Source organism: Chaetura pelagica, unplaced genomic scaffold (assembly GCF_000747805.2).
Source record: "Chaetura pelagica isolate M959 unplaced genomic scaffold, ChaPel_1.0 scaffold104, whole genome shotgun sequence".
NCBI lineage: Eukaryota > Metazoa > Chordata > Aves > Apodiformes > Apodidae > Chaetura > Chaetura pelagica.
In genome coordinates this window covers 4,683,957-4,705,990 of record NW_009953786.1, presented here as the reverse complement: position 1 = coordinate 4,705,990, position 22,034 = coordinate 4,683,957, and the positions used below count along the sequence as shown (strand labels likewise).

At 35.5% G+C, this 22,034-nt stretch overlaps 1 protein-coding gene across 1 annotated transcript in view; it reads right to left on the bottom strand.

Annotated features, from left to right (window-relative positions):
* EXOC2 (exocyst complex component 2) overlaps positions 1–22,034 on the bottom strand; it is a 110,337-nt gene that overhangs the window by 80,191 nt on the left and 8,112 nt on the right. Inside the window, exons 4-5 of the mRNA XM_010000906.1 lie at positions 13,299–13,412; positions 9,970–10,094 (exon numbers count right to left, since the gene is read on the bottom strand). Coding sequence (XP_009999208.1) covers positions 9,970–10,094; positions 13,299–13,412 — 239 coding nt within the window. The remainder of the gene's footprint in view (positions 1–9,969; positions 10,095–13,298; positions 13,413–22,034) is intronic.

Genomic DNA, 22,034 nt, shown 5'->3' with positions numbered 1-22,034 from the left:
GCTCCAGCACCTCGATATCTCTCTTGAATTGAGGTGCCCAAAACTGGACACAACACTCCAGGTGTGGCCTCACCAGTGCTGAGCACAGGGGGACAATCACCTCTCTGCTTCTGCTGGTCACACTATTTCTAATACAAGCCAAGATGCCCTTGGCTTTCTTGGCCACCTGGGCACACTGCTGGCTCATGTTCAGCTGCTGGTCAATTAGAACCCCCAGGTCCTTTTCTGCCAGACACTTTCCAGCCACACTTCCCCAAGCCTGGAGCGTTGCCTGGGGTTGTTGTGGCCCAAGTACAGGACCCAGCACTTGGTCTTGTTGAAGCCCACACCATTAACATTAGCCCAACAATCCAATCTATCCAAGTCTCTCTGTAGAGCCTCCCTATCCTCATGCAGATCAACACTCCCGCCTAACTTGGTGTCATGGTATTAGTAATGGATGTGGAAATGCATAATATCAGCATTAATTTGATGTTTTATTAGAATTTCTTTTTCAGGAAGGTAGACATTTAACCAGCATAGCCTGACTACACTATACCACTGTGAAAATACAAACAGAATGCAGATACTCCTTTCTTCTACTTCCCCCCTCTTACACAGCCTTCCTTCCCTCTCTTCTTCTCTGTTTAATACAACTGGCACAGACCAATGTTTCTTTTTCCCTTTTTTTTTTTTTTTTTTTTTTAAGTATTCCGGTATATATGCTGCATGCATATGTAAAACAATTTTTAAAAGATATTATTTTCCTTTAAAATGTTTTAATCCGTTAACATATATAAAATCTGTTCTATGAAATTGCCATCAGTTCCTGTTGCTTTAGATAAAATTAAGGCTTTTTAAAAACCTCCTACTGCTTCCTGCTGGTTAGCAGTAGAATGAAGTGGAGCTAAGCTACCCTTAAAAACTGATGCTCAGTGCTTTGAAGAAAGTGAGGAACTATATATTTTAGCTAAAAAAATAAACACAGTTTTGAAACCAGTCTCTTAATTGCAATAGCTTATCTTGCCTTTGTTTGCTGGCAGAGCAACCTGAGTCCCTCAACTGAATTCCTTTAAGAAGAAACAAAATTAAAAGATGCACTTAATGAGTAAACCTAATGTGCTCTGGGAAATACCTGGAATTCAATCCACTGGGTGATACTCAAGCTACTCTGAAATACCACCCTGAACTGCATATAGTGTGCACACAGAGATGTCATTGCCAACTGGTCTCCTCTACAATGTCATCCCCACTTTCCTGTGTTACTCAGATGCAAATGAAGTGCAAGAAAACACAGAGAGAAAGGGCCTTTAGAAAGATGGCCCTGTGGCCTCAGTATTACTTCAAGCAGTGAGAGAGGGAGGCTATTCTGGAACAAGATGGCCCTCCAGCCTCCTTTAAAGAAGGAATTTTCATCTGGGGGACGGGGTGGTGAGGAGGGGATATGAGAGGTTAAAAAAACCCAACAAACAAACAGAAAATACTATTATTCTCCAACATTTGGAGATCCTGCATAAAGAATTTCAGGCAGCTTTGCTTTTTTTAAAATCCAAGAGCACCTTTTAATTTTTGCTATTAAAGCCATTAAGGGGGAAAAAATATCTATTTTAGGACACGAAATTTTCTTAAGAAAATCAACATTTAAATGAAATTAACTAATTCCTTACTTTAAGGAACAGAGGTCTTAGAAGATGGCACATTATTAACTGTAGCACATACTTTATATGTGACATGGACACCACTTGCAAGAATACCTCTACAGTTTTATAAGAAAAACATTAAAGATTTTAATGATACTATTCCTGTTACATACATCAGTTCCAGCCATGGGCAGCCAATTACTGTACTGAAATTAGTATTATATACTGAAAGACAAATTAATCAGCATGGCTATCACAACATAAGCAGGTATTTTAAAACCAAATGTTGCACTTACTATTGGAACCACATCAAAGTGTAATGATTTGAATTTAAATATTTTGAAATCATTCTATGAAGAGTATTTTTGAAAGATACTTTCTAAATGCGTGTGGATAAAAAAATAAATTAAACATTGCCTCAAAGGTGTTTAAAATGTAGTATTTTTGAACCATTAATTACATAGCATTAATTGCTGACCAATTAACTATAACACATCTAAGAATTTCCAAAACTGAACTGTAACATCTCTATCAAAGCACCCTTTATTGCCAATATATGTAAAACATAAACTTCTTTTACTGTACAAAACAAGTAGTTTTTAAAGAATATGATATACTATGTTAGTTAACACTTTCAAAAACATCAAGTCACAAAGTGTAATTTTTTTTCTGAAAGCAGCTTATTTAGAAATTACATCATGATCATTAACCAGTTCCTGAAAGTTTTAGAACACATCTTCTCCAAAGCAGTTCTCTTTACCATCTCCTTCAGGTAAGAATATACAACAGCTATAGTATGCCTTCCTTTTCCTTTTAGAAGATGGAAGGTACCATTTTTCACACTGGTAGCATTTGAAGTTAATATCTTAACATGAAGTACTTAAGATTCTTAGTTTGAAAATACTAGTGATGATCTGGTGGAAAACTAACTCAGTAAGTAAGAGACTTTCCTTTATTGTTCAGCGAGCTTGTCTAAACCTTGCCCCTGCTGGACCACTGCACTACAAGGGAAGAGGAAGGAGGATATGGCCAAGGGCAGATGGAAAGCCAGCCTCCACCTCTCACAGCAGCCAGCAGTTAAGATTAACTTCAAATGTAACTAAAAAACTCTCAACTCATTGCTGGTTGTAGTAAGAAGAGCAAGGAGAAAATTTAAGGGCTTCAAGGGCCTGAGGTAAAGGACAGACATGAAATCTTAAATTGCCAGTCACCCTGGCCTGTTGGAGCAGCAGTTGGAAACCTGTTTACCATTCCTGAGGAGCTTTACTGTAAGAAGGTTACAATAAATAAATATGAGAAGATGCCAGGTCTCGATGCATCAACTATAGTTGATTATGTGTATTTTGCATCATCTTTGCCAATAAATGCTTATGTTTTCCAGCTAAGTCAGAATACTTCAAGGCTTGCAAACTTCAGATATTCAGTGAGATACTAAGTAATAATAATGAAGAGACCAAGTTGAGAGCTGGCAGTCTCTAAGCTGTGACTAAATACTTCAGAATTAGGTTTCTTTTGGTCAAAATACATGCAAAAAGTTCTGTCTGGCAAATAGTACAGGCCTTGTAGTAAATAAACTGCAATCAGTTAATTGATTCTTGTGTTGGAAACAATTTTATTTCACTTAAGAGAGGATATAGTTTCCTACTTGGCAACCATAAATTCAACAAATTAAACCACACTTGCCAGGATCATGTAGTTTTTGACTTGTAAATGTTATTCTTGATTTACTCATTAGACATTTAAAAAACATTTTTTATATAGACACCAGGAGTTGTATTCTCAAGACTTCCTCAGCCCCTCAAAGCAACATAGATGGAAATTTTCTATCATTTTCACATTGAAAGATGGCTAGAAATGCATTTTTTAATCTGAAAATCTTACACGTTTTCACAGAAATATGGTTAAAGATTAAAAAAAAAGCACCTGAAATGAAACAAATTAAACTCTTTTAGTCAGATGCAGAAAATAATAGGGGAAAAAAGATACAAAAAAGGAAAGACTGACTCAGTGGGAAGATCTGACATAGTAATTGTAAAGAACTTGAAACCAAGGCACAGTAATGGAGGGATGAAAAACGTAGTCAAGATTCTCGAAAATTCACGAATAAAATACAATAAAAACTCCTTTGATTTGCTCTATTGAAAGTTTAATGATTTTTTTGTAATTGGAAGAAAACATAAGGACGTTATTGATAGGAATGGCTCTCCTACGCAGGCTAAAAACCTTTCAGAATTAATTCAAGAGGAGTGCATAGCTGTGTATCATGAGCAAAGCAATGCATAAAAGCAGCACTTAATTAGCAGAGCTAGTAACACATTACACTATGAAAACCTAAAAAACCTAAAAGTTTATTACTGTGACCAAAAATTAATGCTACTAGGGTTTCTTTTGGTTTGGATTGTTTTTTTGCGTTAAGATTTACAGATAGTTTTGCAAATTGCATGGCAAATTTGGCTTAATTTTGCTAAACATTGCTAATCCAAACAAAAGTTACAAAATATTGAAGTAAATGTAGTATTGTTTTTAATTGCCTTTTTGTGTTTTGTTTCTCTAGCATTTACTTTTTCAAGGTTGCTTACTCAACACACAAAAATCAAAGGAATTTGACAGAATTTAAATTATTTTTAAAAATAAAATAAAAAAAATTCAAGCACAGTGCTAGGATGGAAGGTTTGATGGAAAAAAAAAGAAGATACTAAAACCTGTAGTCTAACAACATTGTGAGACATGATAACTTTGCTCTCACGTAGGTGTATACTTAATCAAATGTGACATTTCTAGGCAAATATCTCTAGGCAAATAGACAGGGGAAAAAAAAAAAAGTTTACCACTCCTCTTACGCATCCACTAAAAATTCTGGGTTTGGATCCTGGTCTCTGCCAGGATACTTCAAAATTTTAGAGTATGGGAAATGCTTTTCTATTTTTATTGAGACAGCGTTAACCTCTGCGTCTTTGAAAACTAATGGTAGAAATAAAAGCAGCTTTTAAATGTTGCACATGTTTTAAAAGTGGTATTGAAAAAAAATGGAATTATGTAACATGAAATTAAGCTAGTTTTATGGATTGTAGGTAAGGTATGGCTCAAATGTAAGTACAGGTAATTTGTTGTACACTTGCAATCAACTGCAGTATTTGGTACTTAAAAACTTCAACTGCAAAACTAATAATCTTTCTTCTGGATGCTTTTCTATTTTTTTACATGCAAACAAAAAAATTTAACTTAACTGAAAACAGAAATTCATAAAACATGACAGCCATACATTAGCTAAAAGGACTGCATCCATTTGGAGAAATCCTGCTAGCAATTACCTTACAACTCTAAAACAATTACTGATTTAAAAGAAGGTATAACAGCAGTCAGTATAAAATCTGGTACAGGCTTGGGCACAGAAATTTCACTGCAGACTGAAACAACTTTTTGAAATTAAACCATCTGTTGCTTGAGACACTGAAAAAATCACTCTCTAAACACTGCTATGCTAGAACCTGCATGAAAGTTCGAGCCTTTTCTCAATCACGGTCATATACCTTATGCTTTTTTAGAGTTGCATTAAGATAATAATCGGTCTGTTACAGAAACTGGTTGTAGACATTGCATGAAAAGGAAGCATCCACCTGGGACTAAACTATCTACCACCCCTAACATACTTTACTGGGACTCCTCTGTCAGGTCAGTGCTCTCTCAGCATACATTGTTTGTTGCAATGTCCCTCTTGTTCTCTAGCATTTCAAGAACAGAAAATAAATTTCAATATTCAAACTGAAATCAGCCTGCCTATTTTTTCATTGTGCACACATGAGAAGGCCCATAAACTAAAGGACAAGATATGTAGCAATGATAGTGCAGTTGCTTCTTATTCAGCTTTTGTGTGCAAGTGTAGCACAACAATACCTCAAGCCTTCAAACACCAGTATATACTTGGAAAGCTAGACATGCGCTTAGCACACATCAGCTATTGCTTCATGATTACTTGGAGGCATGATCTTAATTCTTAAGCTGAAATAATCTAACTTGCATCTACTGTGGGGCACACACACGCATGTAAACTGTTACTCTGAAGTGACTGATAAGCTGTTAGATAAATGCAAGCATCTTAGTTAACCTTGCCAGCTTGTTTCCATGGTCTCTTTCTTACTTAACCTCAATAATAGCAGGTTGTTCTTAGCGTGCAAAGACTATGTTCTATCACTTGAAGAAGGACAAGGAAGATAAAACTATCAGACACACTCAACACAGAGTTATTCTAGCCATTTCAAGTCAGCTGCAAAACATTTAGGTAGCAATCATATATTTCAATGCCTATGGCAGCCTAGGGCTCTTTGTAAAGAGCACTTCTGAAAAAAATTATATTCAAAGTAAATTATTTTCTAGCTTCCAAAGATGTCAGTGTGGGACATGACTTGCTCATGAGAATAAAACACAACTTGTTTACAAGCATATAAATAGCAGCCCTTTTAGGAATGCTACTTTCTATATTGCAATTAGAAGTATGGAAAATAAATCAGCTCAGCTTCCCGATGCTGACAAGTGGGTCAAGTTGAGGTGAGCCCAATTCCCCTCAGCTCAGTTTACAGCTCCCTTCAGCTGACGAAACAAACTTCCTGTTGAACATCTTTGCAGCAAAGTCACTGTCAAAGTGTCAGCCAAGCTAACAGGCAGAGACACAAGGATCTGATAAGGCAATTCTATGTTCTGAGAAATTAAACCAAACAAGCCAGGGTTCTGGCCTATTTGAACTCTTATTTTCTCAGCAACAGTTTCTAAATCACAAAATACAGTAAATATCTCAGGATAGCTTTCTATGGTTTTGGTTGCTTACTTGTGAAAATATTACTATTCATTTAAATGTGAGATACAATCTGATAGCACACAAGATCAGACTTACTGCACCATAATCAGTAATTCAGGGTTTTCCAGATCAAGTTCATAGATTTCAAACAAGCATTATTAAAAGTGTATGAGTTACAGAAAGCTGGTATAAACAGATGTGCAAATCGATGAGTAGGAAGTACCCAACAAAGCAAATATTATAACTCTTAAAGTGAGCCTGTGACAAAAAGTGACATTCTGTGACAATTTAGAGAGACCTAGGAGAAATAGCTACATAGACAGCTCCACTCCACAACAACATAAAGGATCTACAGTTTAAAAAATACTTGGTTTAGAAGTTGGGTCCTAGGATATCTGGAGGGGAAAACTGAGAGCCTAAATCTTTGCCCTTTATCTTCAAAAAATGCATTAGATTTTAGAAATCTGCTCAGGGGAAGTGAATAAAACAAAACAAAGCAGCTCAGGAAATACAAATAATATTGGAAGACAGTATTCAGTAACTATTCTCACCATGTCTCCTTTCATCTGTGACAATGATATGGTCAGCATCAAATAATGAATTTGCAGAACCAAGACTATGTCCCTAAGACTTTGTGCTGAAACAATCTTTCAGCTTTCAAATACAAACTGGTCTTCATGTAGGTTTGTTTAAATGCATACAAATTCTAGCTGCACCTTTTTAAGGAGAAAATAATAGACACAAATTCATCATTATAAATGTGTTAAGGACAGAAAAGTGCCATAATATCACAATGCACAAGCACTGTATAGTCTGAGTAAAATGGTTTTTTTTAATTAACACTGTTCTCTTAAAAAGCTTGAGTTTCATAATTTCATGCCTAAGAATTCATGAGGTTTTTGTTTGTTTAGGGTTTTGTTTGGTAGGTTTAATTTTGCATCTGAGCTGTTTCTCTAAAACAATGCTAATAATGCTTATGTTTAATTTTGTTATCTTTCCTTTGAGAATACTGTAGTGATTAGATGTTGTGGAGATAAGCTTTGACATCTGGCAGGAGGGTTGGATATAACATCAAAGAAACCCTTTTTTCTTGTTGCTCCTGGAAGCCTCTTCACATACAACTTAGCTGTTGATTTTACCTATCACAGGTTCAAGTCTTTCAAAAGTTATGCAATTTCTCCAGCTACACTCATTCAAAAATATTCTGCATAAGGGAGAGGACAGGGCAAATAAGCAGGTCTGCATTACACAGCCAAAATTCATATGTAGTAAGGGTTTTAATTTTTGGCTCAAAAGAATAAAAAACACTCCTGTACATGCATTTAATGCATTATACATTAATGTGACCTGCACTGCATCCTCATTATGAATTTAGTTTCAGACTTGCAAATCTACATATTGTATTGATAAGCCCCTTGAATTCCAGTGTTGCAAATTTGAATCTATAAGAGATCATGACTTCAAGTCTGTAATTTTCTTCTACAACATCTAAACCATCTTTCTTAGTACTCTTTTAACTCACTATTTATAACACCACAAGCTATAAGTCTGTTTCCTTTTGAGCACTTAAGGGAGATCACTGGGAGGAAGAGAAAACCAAGCCATTTTGGCTGCAGATGAAAAGTGGCACCAAGAACCACATGAGTCATCCTAAGTTCTAGATAAAAATAACACTGATACAGATAAGAGAGGCAAAACAATAGTACAGCTATTATATTTTTTAAAAAATTTTGAATATAGATTTTAGTGAAATAAATTAGTTTGCTTTCTCTGTCATTGTTTTATTAATATTTTTTACATTCTTACATCTTCACTTATCAGCAATTCAGTCTCTAAAGGCAAGAAGCCTACACTTTAATGGATAGGACAAGAGAAAAATCACTCAGTTGTGTTCAGTCTCTCTAAAACCTCACAACATTTATGGTTTACATTAGCTTTCTGTAAATCCTACTAAGTCTTTGCTGATTCAAAAAATAATCTTACAAGATAACACATATGTCCACGAGCAAAAATTTTTATCCATAGCAGCAACTGCTTGGAAAGAGAACTCTGAATCTTTTAGAGTATTTCATACTCCATATGCAAAGCAGATTTGGTTGTGAAAAAAACCCAGACATTTCAATATTTGTTCAAGATTATTCAGGATTTTGAACTATTTAATATAAATTAGGATTTCAATGTTTCAAGATATTTAAGACTTATAAAAGAAATACCTTATTTTCCCTCAAATGTAATAAAAATTCAGCTTAAGTAAAAGTTAAAGAATGCCAAATACTGATTCTCCTTAGTGTATTTTATACCACCACATTCTAAAGAATTTTCACTACATCCTTTAATACTTCTGTCATTGAAATTATCTAGATTTAGAACAAGGTTTTCCAAAACTGAACAGTAATAGGTCAGTTCTGGGTAGGGTAGGAAAGAGGTTTAGGGTTTCACAGGAAGAATCTTCAAAAATCTTCAGAAGAGGTCTTCCCTACTAAAGCATCTATGTTTGCACTTGTGGAAAAAGTTCTCCTCTTCAACATGACCAAATCAGGCAGGTAGCAAAAGTTATCACCCACTTCTGAAAATACTGTAATCTGAAAGGTAGGTCATAGGTTAACCTGTTGAGGCCAAGAATACAGGTGGACCACCAGCTGATGCAGCACTACCATCCTTTTTCCCTGACACACGGATGTGCTATCAAGCAGTTAATGAGTGGCCTGCAAATGTGTTAACAGGAGAGTGGTACTTCTTCAAAGTAGTGTTCCAAAAGACAATGGAAGTGCTAGTTTGGCTGAGGTTATGAGTAGCTGTTAGTTTTCTTAATCCATGGTACCCATAACATAGGATCAATGATGTGAGGACTGATAACCCTCATGATAAACCCATACAGTAACTATGGAGAAAAGCACAGTGGTAAATGTCAAACCTATTTGGGATGGCCCACCAATTTCACTTTCTGATCCACACAGTCCCTAACTAGATAGAACTACATTAGCCCACAGTGAGCTTTTGCCAGAGAGACATTTTATGCTTTACGAGTGCATATCTCTCTCTATATATATATATATGTATATAAATAAATAGAAAGATACATATAGAAATGGCCCAGACAACCAGTCTCACTAGTGTGTTGCATTTTCCCCACGGCAAACACAACACAGAGGCCATCTGATTTCCAAAGTCAGAGTGTACCGAATATTAGTATAAATCTTAACAGTCTCACTATGGGATAAGGCATCATAAAATCAAGTTTTTATGTTGCTACAGTTCGTACGTCATCTCAATATTATCTATAGTTTAATGTTTCCTCTCTTTTCTGGATTTGTGGTCTCTGCAGTTTCATGAAATGCCTCCAAATCCTATAAGGTACATTTGGTGCCATCTTTTGCAAACATACAACACAATCAGTGAGCCGGTCCCAGCTTGCAACCAACACAAGACAAATTTTGGGATGATTATACACTTTTAGAAGAGACTGCAAAGAAAACCAGTATTTTTTAATAATAAATGTAACCATACATTAAGATACTGTGTTTTATACTGTATTTAGTAAGTGCAAAACATCTTTACCTGACAGAGCATCTTGTGCTTCAAAAAATGTGCTGAGACCTCCTTTCACATAAGCTAGACTCCCCTCATTTTTCTTATTGGCTTGTTTCTTCAAATTCACAACAGCCATTTTGAGCTGATCAAAACTGAAAACAAAAAAGAAAACCCCTTGACATTCAAACAACTGAATACGGTCAGCTAATGAATAAACAGAACAGCTACTTGGAAAATAAAGCCAGATACTTTTGCAACAACCATTAACAACCAAGTAATTGCTAACAAAGCTGCTTCTTGATAATGACAATTTACTCTTGGCCCAGAGTTTCTTTTTTTTTTAGTTTTATTTCTAAATGGAAGGCTCCTACCATTTGTGATGAAATAGACTTCCTTATAATACCAATTAGTCGATACATTTCTTCTAAACACGCAATATGGCTCTTTGCTAACTGTCTGTACTACTCTAAACAGGTGGTAGTGCAACTCACCACACTTCATACACTATGTTAACTACTGGGATGTCTGAAGTCTCTTTAACAATGACATTTGTTTAACTCTGCAGCTTAGTTCATAAGGCACTTTCAGTATGTGAATTCCTCCAACATTTTTATGTTGGTTTGTACATACAGTTCAGAACTGAAAAAAGTATCAGTGCAAAAATAAAGAAAAGCTGAGCAGATTGCTGCTGTATGCAAGTATGAATTGTTTTTGAAAGAGACTTCATATGGGAATATTAATTGCTAACTTCTCTGTGTTGTTTGTGTGGTAGCCCTCTTTTTATCTTAGTTCCCTCGTATTTCTTGATTATTGCCAGTTTACAGTTTTGCAAGCAACTGCAATTATTTTAGAAACATTATATTGTGATGAATTCTTCATTGCTTAAATATGATTTTTTCTGTTGATTATAATTAATATGATCTCAGTAGTTATGCTACTGGATTAATTGTAAAAGCACTATCACTGATGAGCTCAGAAATACAAATAAAACACATTATTTTTATCCTTTTCTCCTACTTACAGGCCAAACCCGTATTTCTAACACAAAAGAATAAAACGAAAAACTGCACTATCTCTCAGTAAGGAGAGGGAAAAAATGGATTAAGGAAATTAAGACATTAAGCAATTCCACCAATACTCTTTGCCCGTTTTAAACAGTGGCAGAAAAAGACAAAGAGAACAAAGCAAACCTAAGCCCAGGCAGTGAGAAGGCTATCACCACCTGCTGGGAGACAAACCACACTAATGCACTTAACAGGCATTTTCTTTTTAATATTGATGGTGTCACAACATTGTGCTTTATTTCCTGTTTCCATCTGCTGGACAGAAATCATATTACTGAATAGCTGAATCGATCTACTTGGGCTACAAGAAGTACTTACCAGCAGCATTTTCAAACTAAAATCTGAACAGTTCGTGTTTTAAGCAATGTTTCATGTTATCTAATGATCTAATAATATGTCTAAATAGTTAATTTATATTTGTCAGGATATTGCTGGGGTAAAAAAAATAATAATAAAAAATATGCTATTTTAATTGCTTAACAAGAATATCCTTCAAGGAAAATACAGGCATAAGCTAAGCAAAACACCACTTCACCACACATTTAGCACTCCCACCACCTGAGGTTACACAGAGGACAAGAACTAAACCATTCCTGTGTGTTTCTGGAAATACAGCATAAATTATATGGGGCAGATAATTCCACAGTTCCAGAATATTTCTAACACTACACATTTTGAAGTGGGAGCAAAACCACCAGTTTTGCCTATTCTTTATTCAAAAAGCTATTTATAATTAAATTCAAAACATTACTGGATTCATCCTGCCCTTTGATGCATTCTTCCTGTTGAGTTTGACACAGCTTTTGCACCCTCAATCCTAAGACTTAGATTTCATAAACCAATATAAAGTGAAGAAATATGCAAAAAAAAACAGCTTTCATTTAAAATCAAAAAGTAATACTTTTTATTCCACTGGACTGAGGGGACTGCAACTTGAAACTATTGACATGCAAAGACAAAAATTGATGGAAGTTCTGTGTTGTTTTTTTTTCCAAATTAAGATGAAGAATTTAAGAAAAAACATTTTTAAAACTATGGTGTATCAGCTTATTAAGAAGCTTCAAATTTACATGAGAATGGATTTTCAGGTACTGACTCACTGGCATAGTACAAGTTAAAAAGAGGGCATACAAGCCAATGAAGATATTTCAGTTCTCAATCCATAGTACTGATGAACAGAAAAATCACTGTTTTTACTGACACCTTGTTGCATTAGAAATATAACGATTATGATGTTGCTCATATTCCATGGTAATTTTGATAAAAAGAGTAATTTAACCAGTTCTAAGAAGCAATTTTCAGGATCCAGAGCATCCTTAAATGTACCTAAGCCATCCATGACAGCTGACAAATCGAATCTCAGCACCCTCCAGTGATAGTGATTCTGTAGCTTTCTAAATTACAAAGTCCCAGTGCTTAAGCAATCTAATACTGCTTTTTATCTGCAGCTAACCTAAATGTCCCTTGTTGCAAACAGAGACAGCTTGCTCTATTCTTGGTAAACCAAGAACAATCGATGGCTATCTGTCAACTGCCTACTACATCTTTCAGAACATGCATTCTGTGTAATTTTGTTTTTTTTTTCTAAAAGCATGGAATCCACCCAAGCTATATACACACACAGATATTTATATACTCCTATTTTTGTGGCTCAGCTCTCATACCTTTCTTAACGCAGTGGCCAAAACTGGGCAAAGCACTTCAACCATAGCTGTAATAATGTCAAGCAGAATAATTATCCCCATATCTTACATAACACAGTCTTGCTGATACACCCCAGAAGATTATTTGTACTAGACAGCCAACTGGTATTTATGGCATGTTACAAACACCAGACTTGTAGAGCAACTTATGTAATACTGTTGCCAAACCCCAGGTGCATACTCCACTGCTTGCCTTTCCCACACCCCTTACAGTGTTGCACTCAACTGTTCCACGACTGCTACAGCCAAGGTTGCTGCTGGTTATCATGTGCCCTTGCCTTGCCTGTGAAAATCAGATTGAGGAAAGCAGCACCCCTGACTGCCCACCTAGCAACTGTGTTAGAAGTCATTCCCAGAACTCTCCACAAGCCTCCTAGGTTGCTGTCCTTTCTGTAAATTTTACAGAGGTTAAAGTCCTATACAGGAATGAGGGTCTGGTCACATCATGCAGGCTCACTTTTGGCCACTGATAGTAGAGACTACAGGTTTATTACTGTAAATGTCAACCACCAATGACATATCTATTGCATAAGGAAATAACATCAAGTGACTTGCATTTAGAACAATTATTTATATGATAGCAACAAACCTTGTTGTTGAATGATTCTCAATCAGGTACCAGGCAGCAGAAAAATTTTCACTAGTGAAATCAGCACTCATCCCAGGAAACAGTGCCTCTAAATCTTTTTGAGGAAATCTGCCTCTGAAAAATGAATATTCATTTCTTCAGTGAGACATATTCTGGTGAACAGCTTACAATTCTCACATAAAAAACCCACAAAAGACCAAATCATTTTCCAATAAGACATAAATATAAACTTATACCTTGCCATGAAATTAAGTCTGGTATTACAGACAAACATAGTGTGTCTGGGAAAAAAGAGACTGAAATCTAATTTAAGTAAAACTAATGTTACCATTTTGATTTCACCATTGCACATACGGCAGAAATGTTGCCTGTACAAAATGCTTCTGAAGAAAGAAAAGTGCTGCCTTCACAAAATATGACTAGACAGACTCATGATGATACTACTAAGATCCAAATGCAGGACCATTAATGCTGAATATACTCATAGTCAATTCTACCTTTCAGACAAGAAAATCAGCAAGGTATTAATACAGAAAATGTATTCCATTTATTTAAGGCAATGTAATAAAAATACTTAAAGCACTTTTTGATGAAAACATGACAAGCTTCATCCCTCAGTCCAGACCCAAACCTAACACTCAGCCATATTCATTCCATCATGCACTCTCAGTACATCACCAGGTCCACTCACAATGCCATTCTTTACCATCAGCTGCATCCCATCTTTGGAAACTAATAATGGAAAACTATTGGTCAGCCCTAAATTGGTCAGGCAGTTGGACTAGATGATCACTGTACATCCCTTCAAAACTGACACAGCAAATCTTTAGAATAGGATAACATTTTTCAGTTGGAATCACAACGCCAGACTCAAAAATAGATAGATAGATAGATAGATAGATAGATAGATAGATAGATAGATAGATAGATAGATAGATAGATAGATAGATAGATAGATAGATAGATAGATAGATAGATAGATAGATAGATAGATAGATAGATAGATAGATAGATAGATAGATAGATAGATAGAGATAAATAATATAAAAAAATCAGTAACATTTCTCTCTGATGCTCACAAACTGGATTAACTCTGCTAATCAAAGTACAGGATACACAAATGCAAACCTGCCATACTTAGTATTTGAGATAAAACTTGGGCAGGGGTAGAAATACAGTGTCAGCTATTGGAATTACTTTTAACATTCAAGAAAAGCCATTTGATTTCCTTGTTTTGGTTTGTCCGTAATCTAAAGGTATTTCAAGATAGCTAAAGCTGTTTTTATTACAAAGCAAGCAGCTGATTAAGTGAAGCAAATCTAGAGTCAGGCACATTAAAAAATACCATTACACAGAAACAAGAACTGTTTTCTGTAAGTTTCTACTCATATCCAAGTGGCCATTAGCACAAGCAGGTACAAAGGACCCACATACATAATGACATGGCACAGAAGTCTTTCATCAGTAGTGCCTGACTACAACAGGGGCACAAAACAACCTCTTTTTAAAAACAAGCAAAAAAAAAAAAAATAATTCAAATGAGATGCAAGGAAAAGTGATGACATATGAAAAGTAGAGAGAAGAGGGACAGGGAAAATAGTGTGAGGAAAAAAATGTAACAAATAAAAAAGAAGGTCCTAATATTTCTATTTGTTCAATGAAGAAGCGATAATGTTGATACAAAAATGTATAAAACATAAGTAATGAGATTCAGGACTACCAATGACCTTGAATTTCATGAGTGCCAGTTAGCAAAAATGCTGATGGAGGAAAGAAAGAGAATAAAGTTTCCGTTTGTCCTTTCTTTAAAGACATTTTGAGATACCTAATTTTTCAGTCAAAGTATTTAAAAATGCCCAGTAGGCACATGAATTTGCAGGACAGTAATTTACATGTGACACAGCATGGTTGTCCTAAAAAGCTTTTATATTAAATCCATGCACAGTGGCATCTTTGGGGTCAATGGCATTTTTAATGCTAAAAACCCAAAAACTATTAAAGTTTCAGTTACCTCAAAACAGACTGAGCGAGCACTATATAAGTGCATGCACACAATACAGAAGCAAACTTTTGTTCATATTTTTCAGAACTTCAATGCGTTCTCTTAAAGCCAAAAGAAACAGCTCTAACACAAGCAGCACACACACACTCAACAAATACAACATTACTAAATGCTACTTATTATTGCAAGATTGCAAGACATATGCATAACTTATGCATGAGCTACACTATTCCTAGGGGGAAAAAAACACCCCAATTTATATATATATTGAGATAAAGACTAATAATTTATCTAAGCGTGTAATAAATTCCTGCAAATGAGTTTTGCCCACAGACAGTGGGCGAGAAATGAAGGGCTTTTTTTTTTTTTTTTTCAGTTTGATGTTTGACTGCATCGAAAAGTTATTAGGAGCTTTCTTCCAGCAGATGTATTTGAGCAGAACCATAAATTAGCAATGTGTTTTGGTTGCTTTTATCTATGCAGACATATTTTAGACATAGTCACAACAGAGTAGAAACATGAACGTGAATGTGTGCGGTATGTTAACAATATGTTATACTCTGTGGAGTAGTATCCTTATTTTTATCATAAATTTTACCAGTAGTTTTTCCACTAACAGATATGGGGAGCTTGGAATGAGTTGCTACAGCTGTCTTCACTGCAAGCTACTCACAAAAAAGTTCAAACTGAAAGCAACTGTATTTCTAAAATGTCTGGCTAGATGCATGTAAAAAGAAACTGACTCCACATACATACAAGTTTGTGTCACCAACTTCCATTATTAAAATAAATAAATAAGTCCTTGGATGCTGTTCTCATGAAAACTTGCTTACTGTTTACTTATGAACAAGCACATATGTGACACGAGGAAGCATTTCTGTTTTACTCATTTCAACATTATGGGATGAATATGAACTAGTAGCAAAAGCTGAGACCATGCTAACATGCAAGGAAATTGTTGCTAACTTTTCTGTTGATTTGCTTGTTATACAAGAATCAATTAAAGAAGCAACTCTGAATACTTCAGCACTGACTAAAAAGCAATCACTGTAAAAGAAACTGGGAACCACAAATTTACTCCAGAAAACTTCGAAAAACAAGAGAGTTTACCATCCTTGACAACTCTTTGTATTCCACTGCCTCTACAATTTTAGTAAAGTTACACATATTTGATTTATATAGTCGTTCTTTCTGCTAGGCAGACTATTTTACTTAAAACAGAACCAAATCTGGTACTAGACCTCCAGGTAACATTTTAAAGTAGTCTTATTCATCCATTAGCAACCATTTTAAACATAAGTGATTAAGATTTTACATACTGATTGCTGTAATGAAAGCTACAATAAAAATCAATTTGGTTATAAGTCACTATGCAATTTCACTTTCCTCAATCACATATTGAGTATACTTAATACAGTAATATCCCATTAGATGTCCTTGCTTCCAGATAAAGGACATGCACATCTACTTTGGATCCAAAACACATAAAGCACAATGAATTCACTTGTGCTGCATATACCCATCAATACAAGTTCCTCCCTCCAGTACTTCAAACTTTAGGTTGTCTATAACCCAATACTCAACAAATCTAATTTGGCATCACAGCATATACTGGCTTTTACAAATTCTATTAGAGAACTTGTGCATATCCAGAGCATTTATATGTTTTGAAGGTTTAAGATTAGCTGTAATCTCCATGGGTAAAACACAGCCTCCAAGCAGTCACAATGGAGTAATATCAACAGAATTCAATGTATTCAAACGAACAGAGCTTCACTATGAACAGAGCTTAGCAAGTTTAATTTTTTCTGTAAAGATTATTTTGTTCCCAGAGTTTCAGAGGGTCACAGTATGCTGTTCAGCATACATGACAATATTTGCAGATTAAAGGCAGGTCCCAAAACAGGATACAGCCACCAAAAGGTAACTTGAACCTCAGTTCCACAGGAGTTTGTAGGTCAAAAGGAGCAACTTTAAATAAACACAGATTCTGAATAGCAACCAGCATAAACAAGTTCCAGCTAGAGCTCCTGTACAAACCGCGCTCCCCCTCCAACTCTGTGTGGTACCAGTCAGGCTCTTAGAAGCAGGCTTTGTACCAGCTGTACTGTGTTAATCATACATGCAAGAAGACCAGCATAAGGGACACTGAAGTAGACTAAACATGACAAATCAGAAGGTATTAACAAAGGTGTCTCCAACAACCAAATGGCAAGGATGCACTCTGGCAATTACTCCCTAGTAGCATTGGTTTTATCAGAAATATGACAGCAAAATAACAACCATACTGGAAAAATGGCAGAATGTGGTAAGAGGAATCTACTAAGAGGTTATAGACCAGTAGCTACAATTGATGCATCAGCTTTAAAAGCAGTTAAGTGTTACAGTATTTTTAACACAGAAAACTAGGACTATATACTACTACAAATCCACCTCTGTGAAAAGAGTTTCCACAAGTTCATCACATTCAAGGATGAAACTGACAATATTCCATATAAGTCACCTAAAAATCAATAAATATCAAAGCATCCAGACAGTCTTTTCCCACCTCCTGGCAGGAAGCTGATACCATTAGGTGGCAGCGTAAGATCGTCTGTTCCCTCCTCCCAGATGAACCGTTTTGGAAGCTGGCGTGGGAAGAGGCAAGCATCTGTATTGAGTGGGTGGATACAGAAGTATGTGGAATGTACTTAGCATGTCAGCGTTTGCTTTCATGTACGAGATGGATCCACCATAATGACCTCTGCTACATGCAGAGCAACAAACATAATTCAAAAATTTTCTAAGCACTGCTAGGTCTGACTGCCATTACTGCTTTTTTGAGTCTTCTTACTCTAACAGAGTAGGTAGAGGAGGCAGGGAACCACTGATTAAAGAAGCATTTGTTGTGCAGGGGAGTAAATGTATGTGGTACATCTGAACATGCTATTCATTCACAAATCTACATTTTGCACACACAAATTTCAACCAGTTCCTTTATGAAAGAGGTTGCATTCTCTCCTGTAACTGTTCAAAATCCTAAACAATCCTATGTTGGTAGGATGGAACCTACCAGCCTGCTCCTGTAACAAAGAGACCTAAACTGGTGAAAACCAAACCAAGTCCTGCAACACCCATGTTCGTTTTAGCATTTTCATACCAACTTACCACACTTTTCAGACTGAGGTGATTATATACTCTTTCTTCTTGCAAGCTATTTAAGGCTTCTGTAAGGGTTTCCTGTTACATTGGCATAATACCACAGCCATAAATATTCCTTGCAGAGGAAGGTGGCACAAATCTGCTTTGAACTCAAAGCTAGCATAAAGATGATGATAGAAAACTAAAGCACTGTGTAAGTCTTTGCTCCATAATGAAAACTAGAGAACTAGAACTCCAAGTTCAAATATTTTAAATACCTATTTTCTGGTGTGAATGAAATACTTCATAGCATGCACACAAAATGCAGTAAGTGATAGCCATGTAAAGAATCCCTCATCTAATTGCATTAGTTCTGTGTTTCAAGAGATTATGAGAACTGCTAGCAAGGCAGGAGAACAACTGTGTGCAAGCACACTTCTATGAATACATTTGTGACTTTCAGGATCACCACCGAAATATAATAACCAGCAAGTTCATCATCATAGAATCCTCAAATGGCTTCTGTTGGAATGGACCTTAAAGTTCAAGTTTCATTGCAACATAAATTATTTTATTTAGCAACTGAGTTATTTCTTAGCACTACGGTGCAAGAACAGTGATTAATTCTTCAAAAATACAAAGAACTTATCAGCCAGAAATTCTGTACGCTTACTCTTGTTAAACTTGCAGGCTGAAAGATGGTGGCTTGCACACAGTGTATACCTATAACATTTAAACTATCTTGACTACATAAAAGAATCAAAAGAGAAGGATGAGTGCAGGTCCATCCTTCTCACTTTACATCCTTGCAACATTTGAATATGAAGAGGATTCCAGGGCATATTTTGAGTACATCTATTACTCATGCCATATACCTACAGGCAGTATTCTCATTATTAGCAGAATGTGTTAGACCCACTATTATCTATTTCCCTTGATTCTTAGTGCAAACCTTTTGTTCACTTAAATTCCAGTCACTCCCATTGAAATTCCAATCTTAAGTCTACTTAGGCAGGATAAATATTTTTTTGTCCTTGTGTTTGCCTAATAGTTTAATGAAATAGTGTCCTAAAGCAATTTTGTTCATTGCTTATAGGATCTTTTTTCTAGTATTTCAGTGTTTTATTTGCAACACTTAAATAATTCAGGTGGATAATTTCAAAGCTATGACCTATTTTTAAATACATTTTATTTGGACAAAGCACCATAAACAATGTTTAAGAAACCCACAGAAGGAACTTTTAGAACTAAACATAACTCATATTTTTTTTAAAATATAATAAAAATCACAACAGATAGGTGATCTAACTATTTTCCACACTGCAGATTGTCTTTTTTGTATCACTTGTTGATGACTGCCAAACACTTTGCAGAGGGAAGACACTTTCTCTTTCAGTCTGTGGTCTATCCATTTCCTTCCTTCTCTTCAGTGTTCTTCCATCTAGCTTATTGCTATCCTATTTTCTCACATCTATTTTTCACAGTTTTTCTCCTCTTTAAATGCTTCTTTTGTTTACTACTATTTGCATAACCAATAAAAGGTATCCCTTCCCTTCCCCTCCAGGTAACCCCACCAGGCTTAATGTAAGGACTGTGAATCCCACCAACTCATACCAATGCTAAACACTTCAGGTTCAAAATTAAAATACATCCCTATGTGTACACATTTAAAAACAGTTCATTAATACCTTTGGCTTCTTTAAAGGAGAGACCCATTACGCTGCAGTCTCCCATCTCCTTGTATACACAATTGTTCTTCAACATTTTGGGCTCTCTTTTATTTTAAGGCATCCTAAAATTCTAACAATTTTTATCACTTCTAGTGACAAATTATTGCCACGCTTAGTAATAGTTGATGCTAATATCTTGCTTATCTACTCCATTTCTTAATTTATAATTGTCTTTTTTCACTACTTTATACAACTTCTCAACTAACCCAACCAAGTATTTGCAAACAACTGAGTTCTATTATTACAGATTATTTTATAGAAGTAAACATAACGTTGCTCCAGTTTTTCAAGCAAATCATGAAAACTTTTCTATGGGGGAAGCACTTTCAAATACAGAATGTACCATCCATAGTCACAACTTTGAACATCATGCTGTCACCCATAGCACAAGGGCAGACCAGGCTTTTCCTCTCCTTCGCTGTCTCTCTCCCCTCTCCACAAATTACCCCTGAATTCCTCTACACAATTACTTCTGATATTGACTAGTGTTCCTTCTCTCAAATTGGTTATTTTCAACACCAAGCCTTGCCCTAATCCTCATGCTTCACCTCTAATCAACTTGTAGATAAATGAACATTGAACTAGACTTGATATTACAATTGCCCCTCTCACAAAAAGGTTATGTCCTATCTGTACTTACATATTTCTGATTTATTTTTTCGCACAAAATCAGAGGAGTAATTAATATGGTATTTTCTAATGCTTTCAGATGAAATATTTAAAATACAATGTAATTGGATTCTACTTAACAAGCATCCAAGTACATTACTAAATTAACCAAATCCTAAACTAATACTGTTAAAGGTTTCTGGAAGATAATTCTTAATCTATCATATTGACACTGTCTTAACTGTAAGAACATTTTGGTTATGAAGTCAAATACTACATTACGAGTTTTGTTAAAATAACAAATTAAATATAACGGTGTTGTAACTGTTGCATTTACACAAATAAGTATTGTGAGACACATACGAATAGAGGACTGTGCAATAAAACTAGTTACCTTTACTTAAATCCCAGATAAAATATTGGAATAGCTATTGCAGGGTTCAACCAATACAGATCTAAAGCAGGGCAAATTAGTTTTATTATCAGTCAGTCACAACAGTTTCATACAATGTTTTGGGAACATAGTATACAGGCTTTGATATCAAGTACTGCGTTGAAAAAAGTAGCCAAACAAAATTAATATATCCTCATTTTCAAGGAGGCTTGTTACCACAAGATTGGTTAAAAACTTTTATTTCATGCAATGCCAAAAGAATATATCACATGGAGTAGAGACCTAACTATATATAAAAAAACCCAATCTGTGGAGAAGGAAACCTAAGAACATCTGTAGATGAAGTTTTACTAAAGCTCACATTACTCTTACATCAGTACTTGCATCATCACCAATAGCAGCTTTATCACTAATGACTTATAAGAAGTTGGTTAAAATATTAAGAAGACAGACTTAAACTGGACTGAGAAGACAGACCTGTCAGGGAAACAACAAATAGAGAAACACAGTCAAATGCAAAAATATGTAGATAGGATGAAGGAATCAGGGCCATCCCCCCAGAATAACGAGCAACCATGCCAACAGCAGAAGTAGCAACTAGAGAGAATCAGCTCACAAGCCACTCTCTGCTTGTTGCCAGTGCAGCACCATGGTAAAAGCGATTATTAGGGGTTTTATTTAATTTATGAACAGGGGAGGGAGAGAGGAGGAGAGACAGAAAGTCTTCTAACAAGACAGTGTAATACTGTCCACAGTCCTAGAATCCACATTTTAACAGGGTTGGAAAACTAGAGATGAAAGAAGTATCTATCAGATACTTCAGAGGCTGGAGAAAAATACTTGGGAGACAAAATCTTCATCTCATTAAAAAAAAAAAAAAA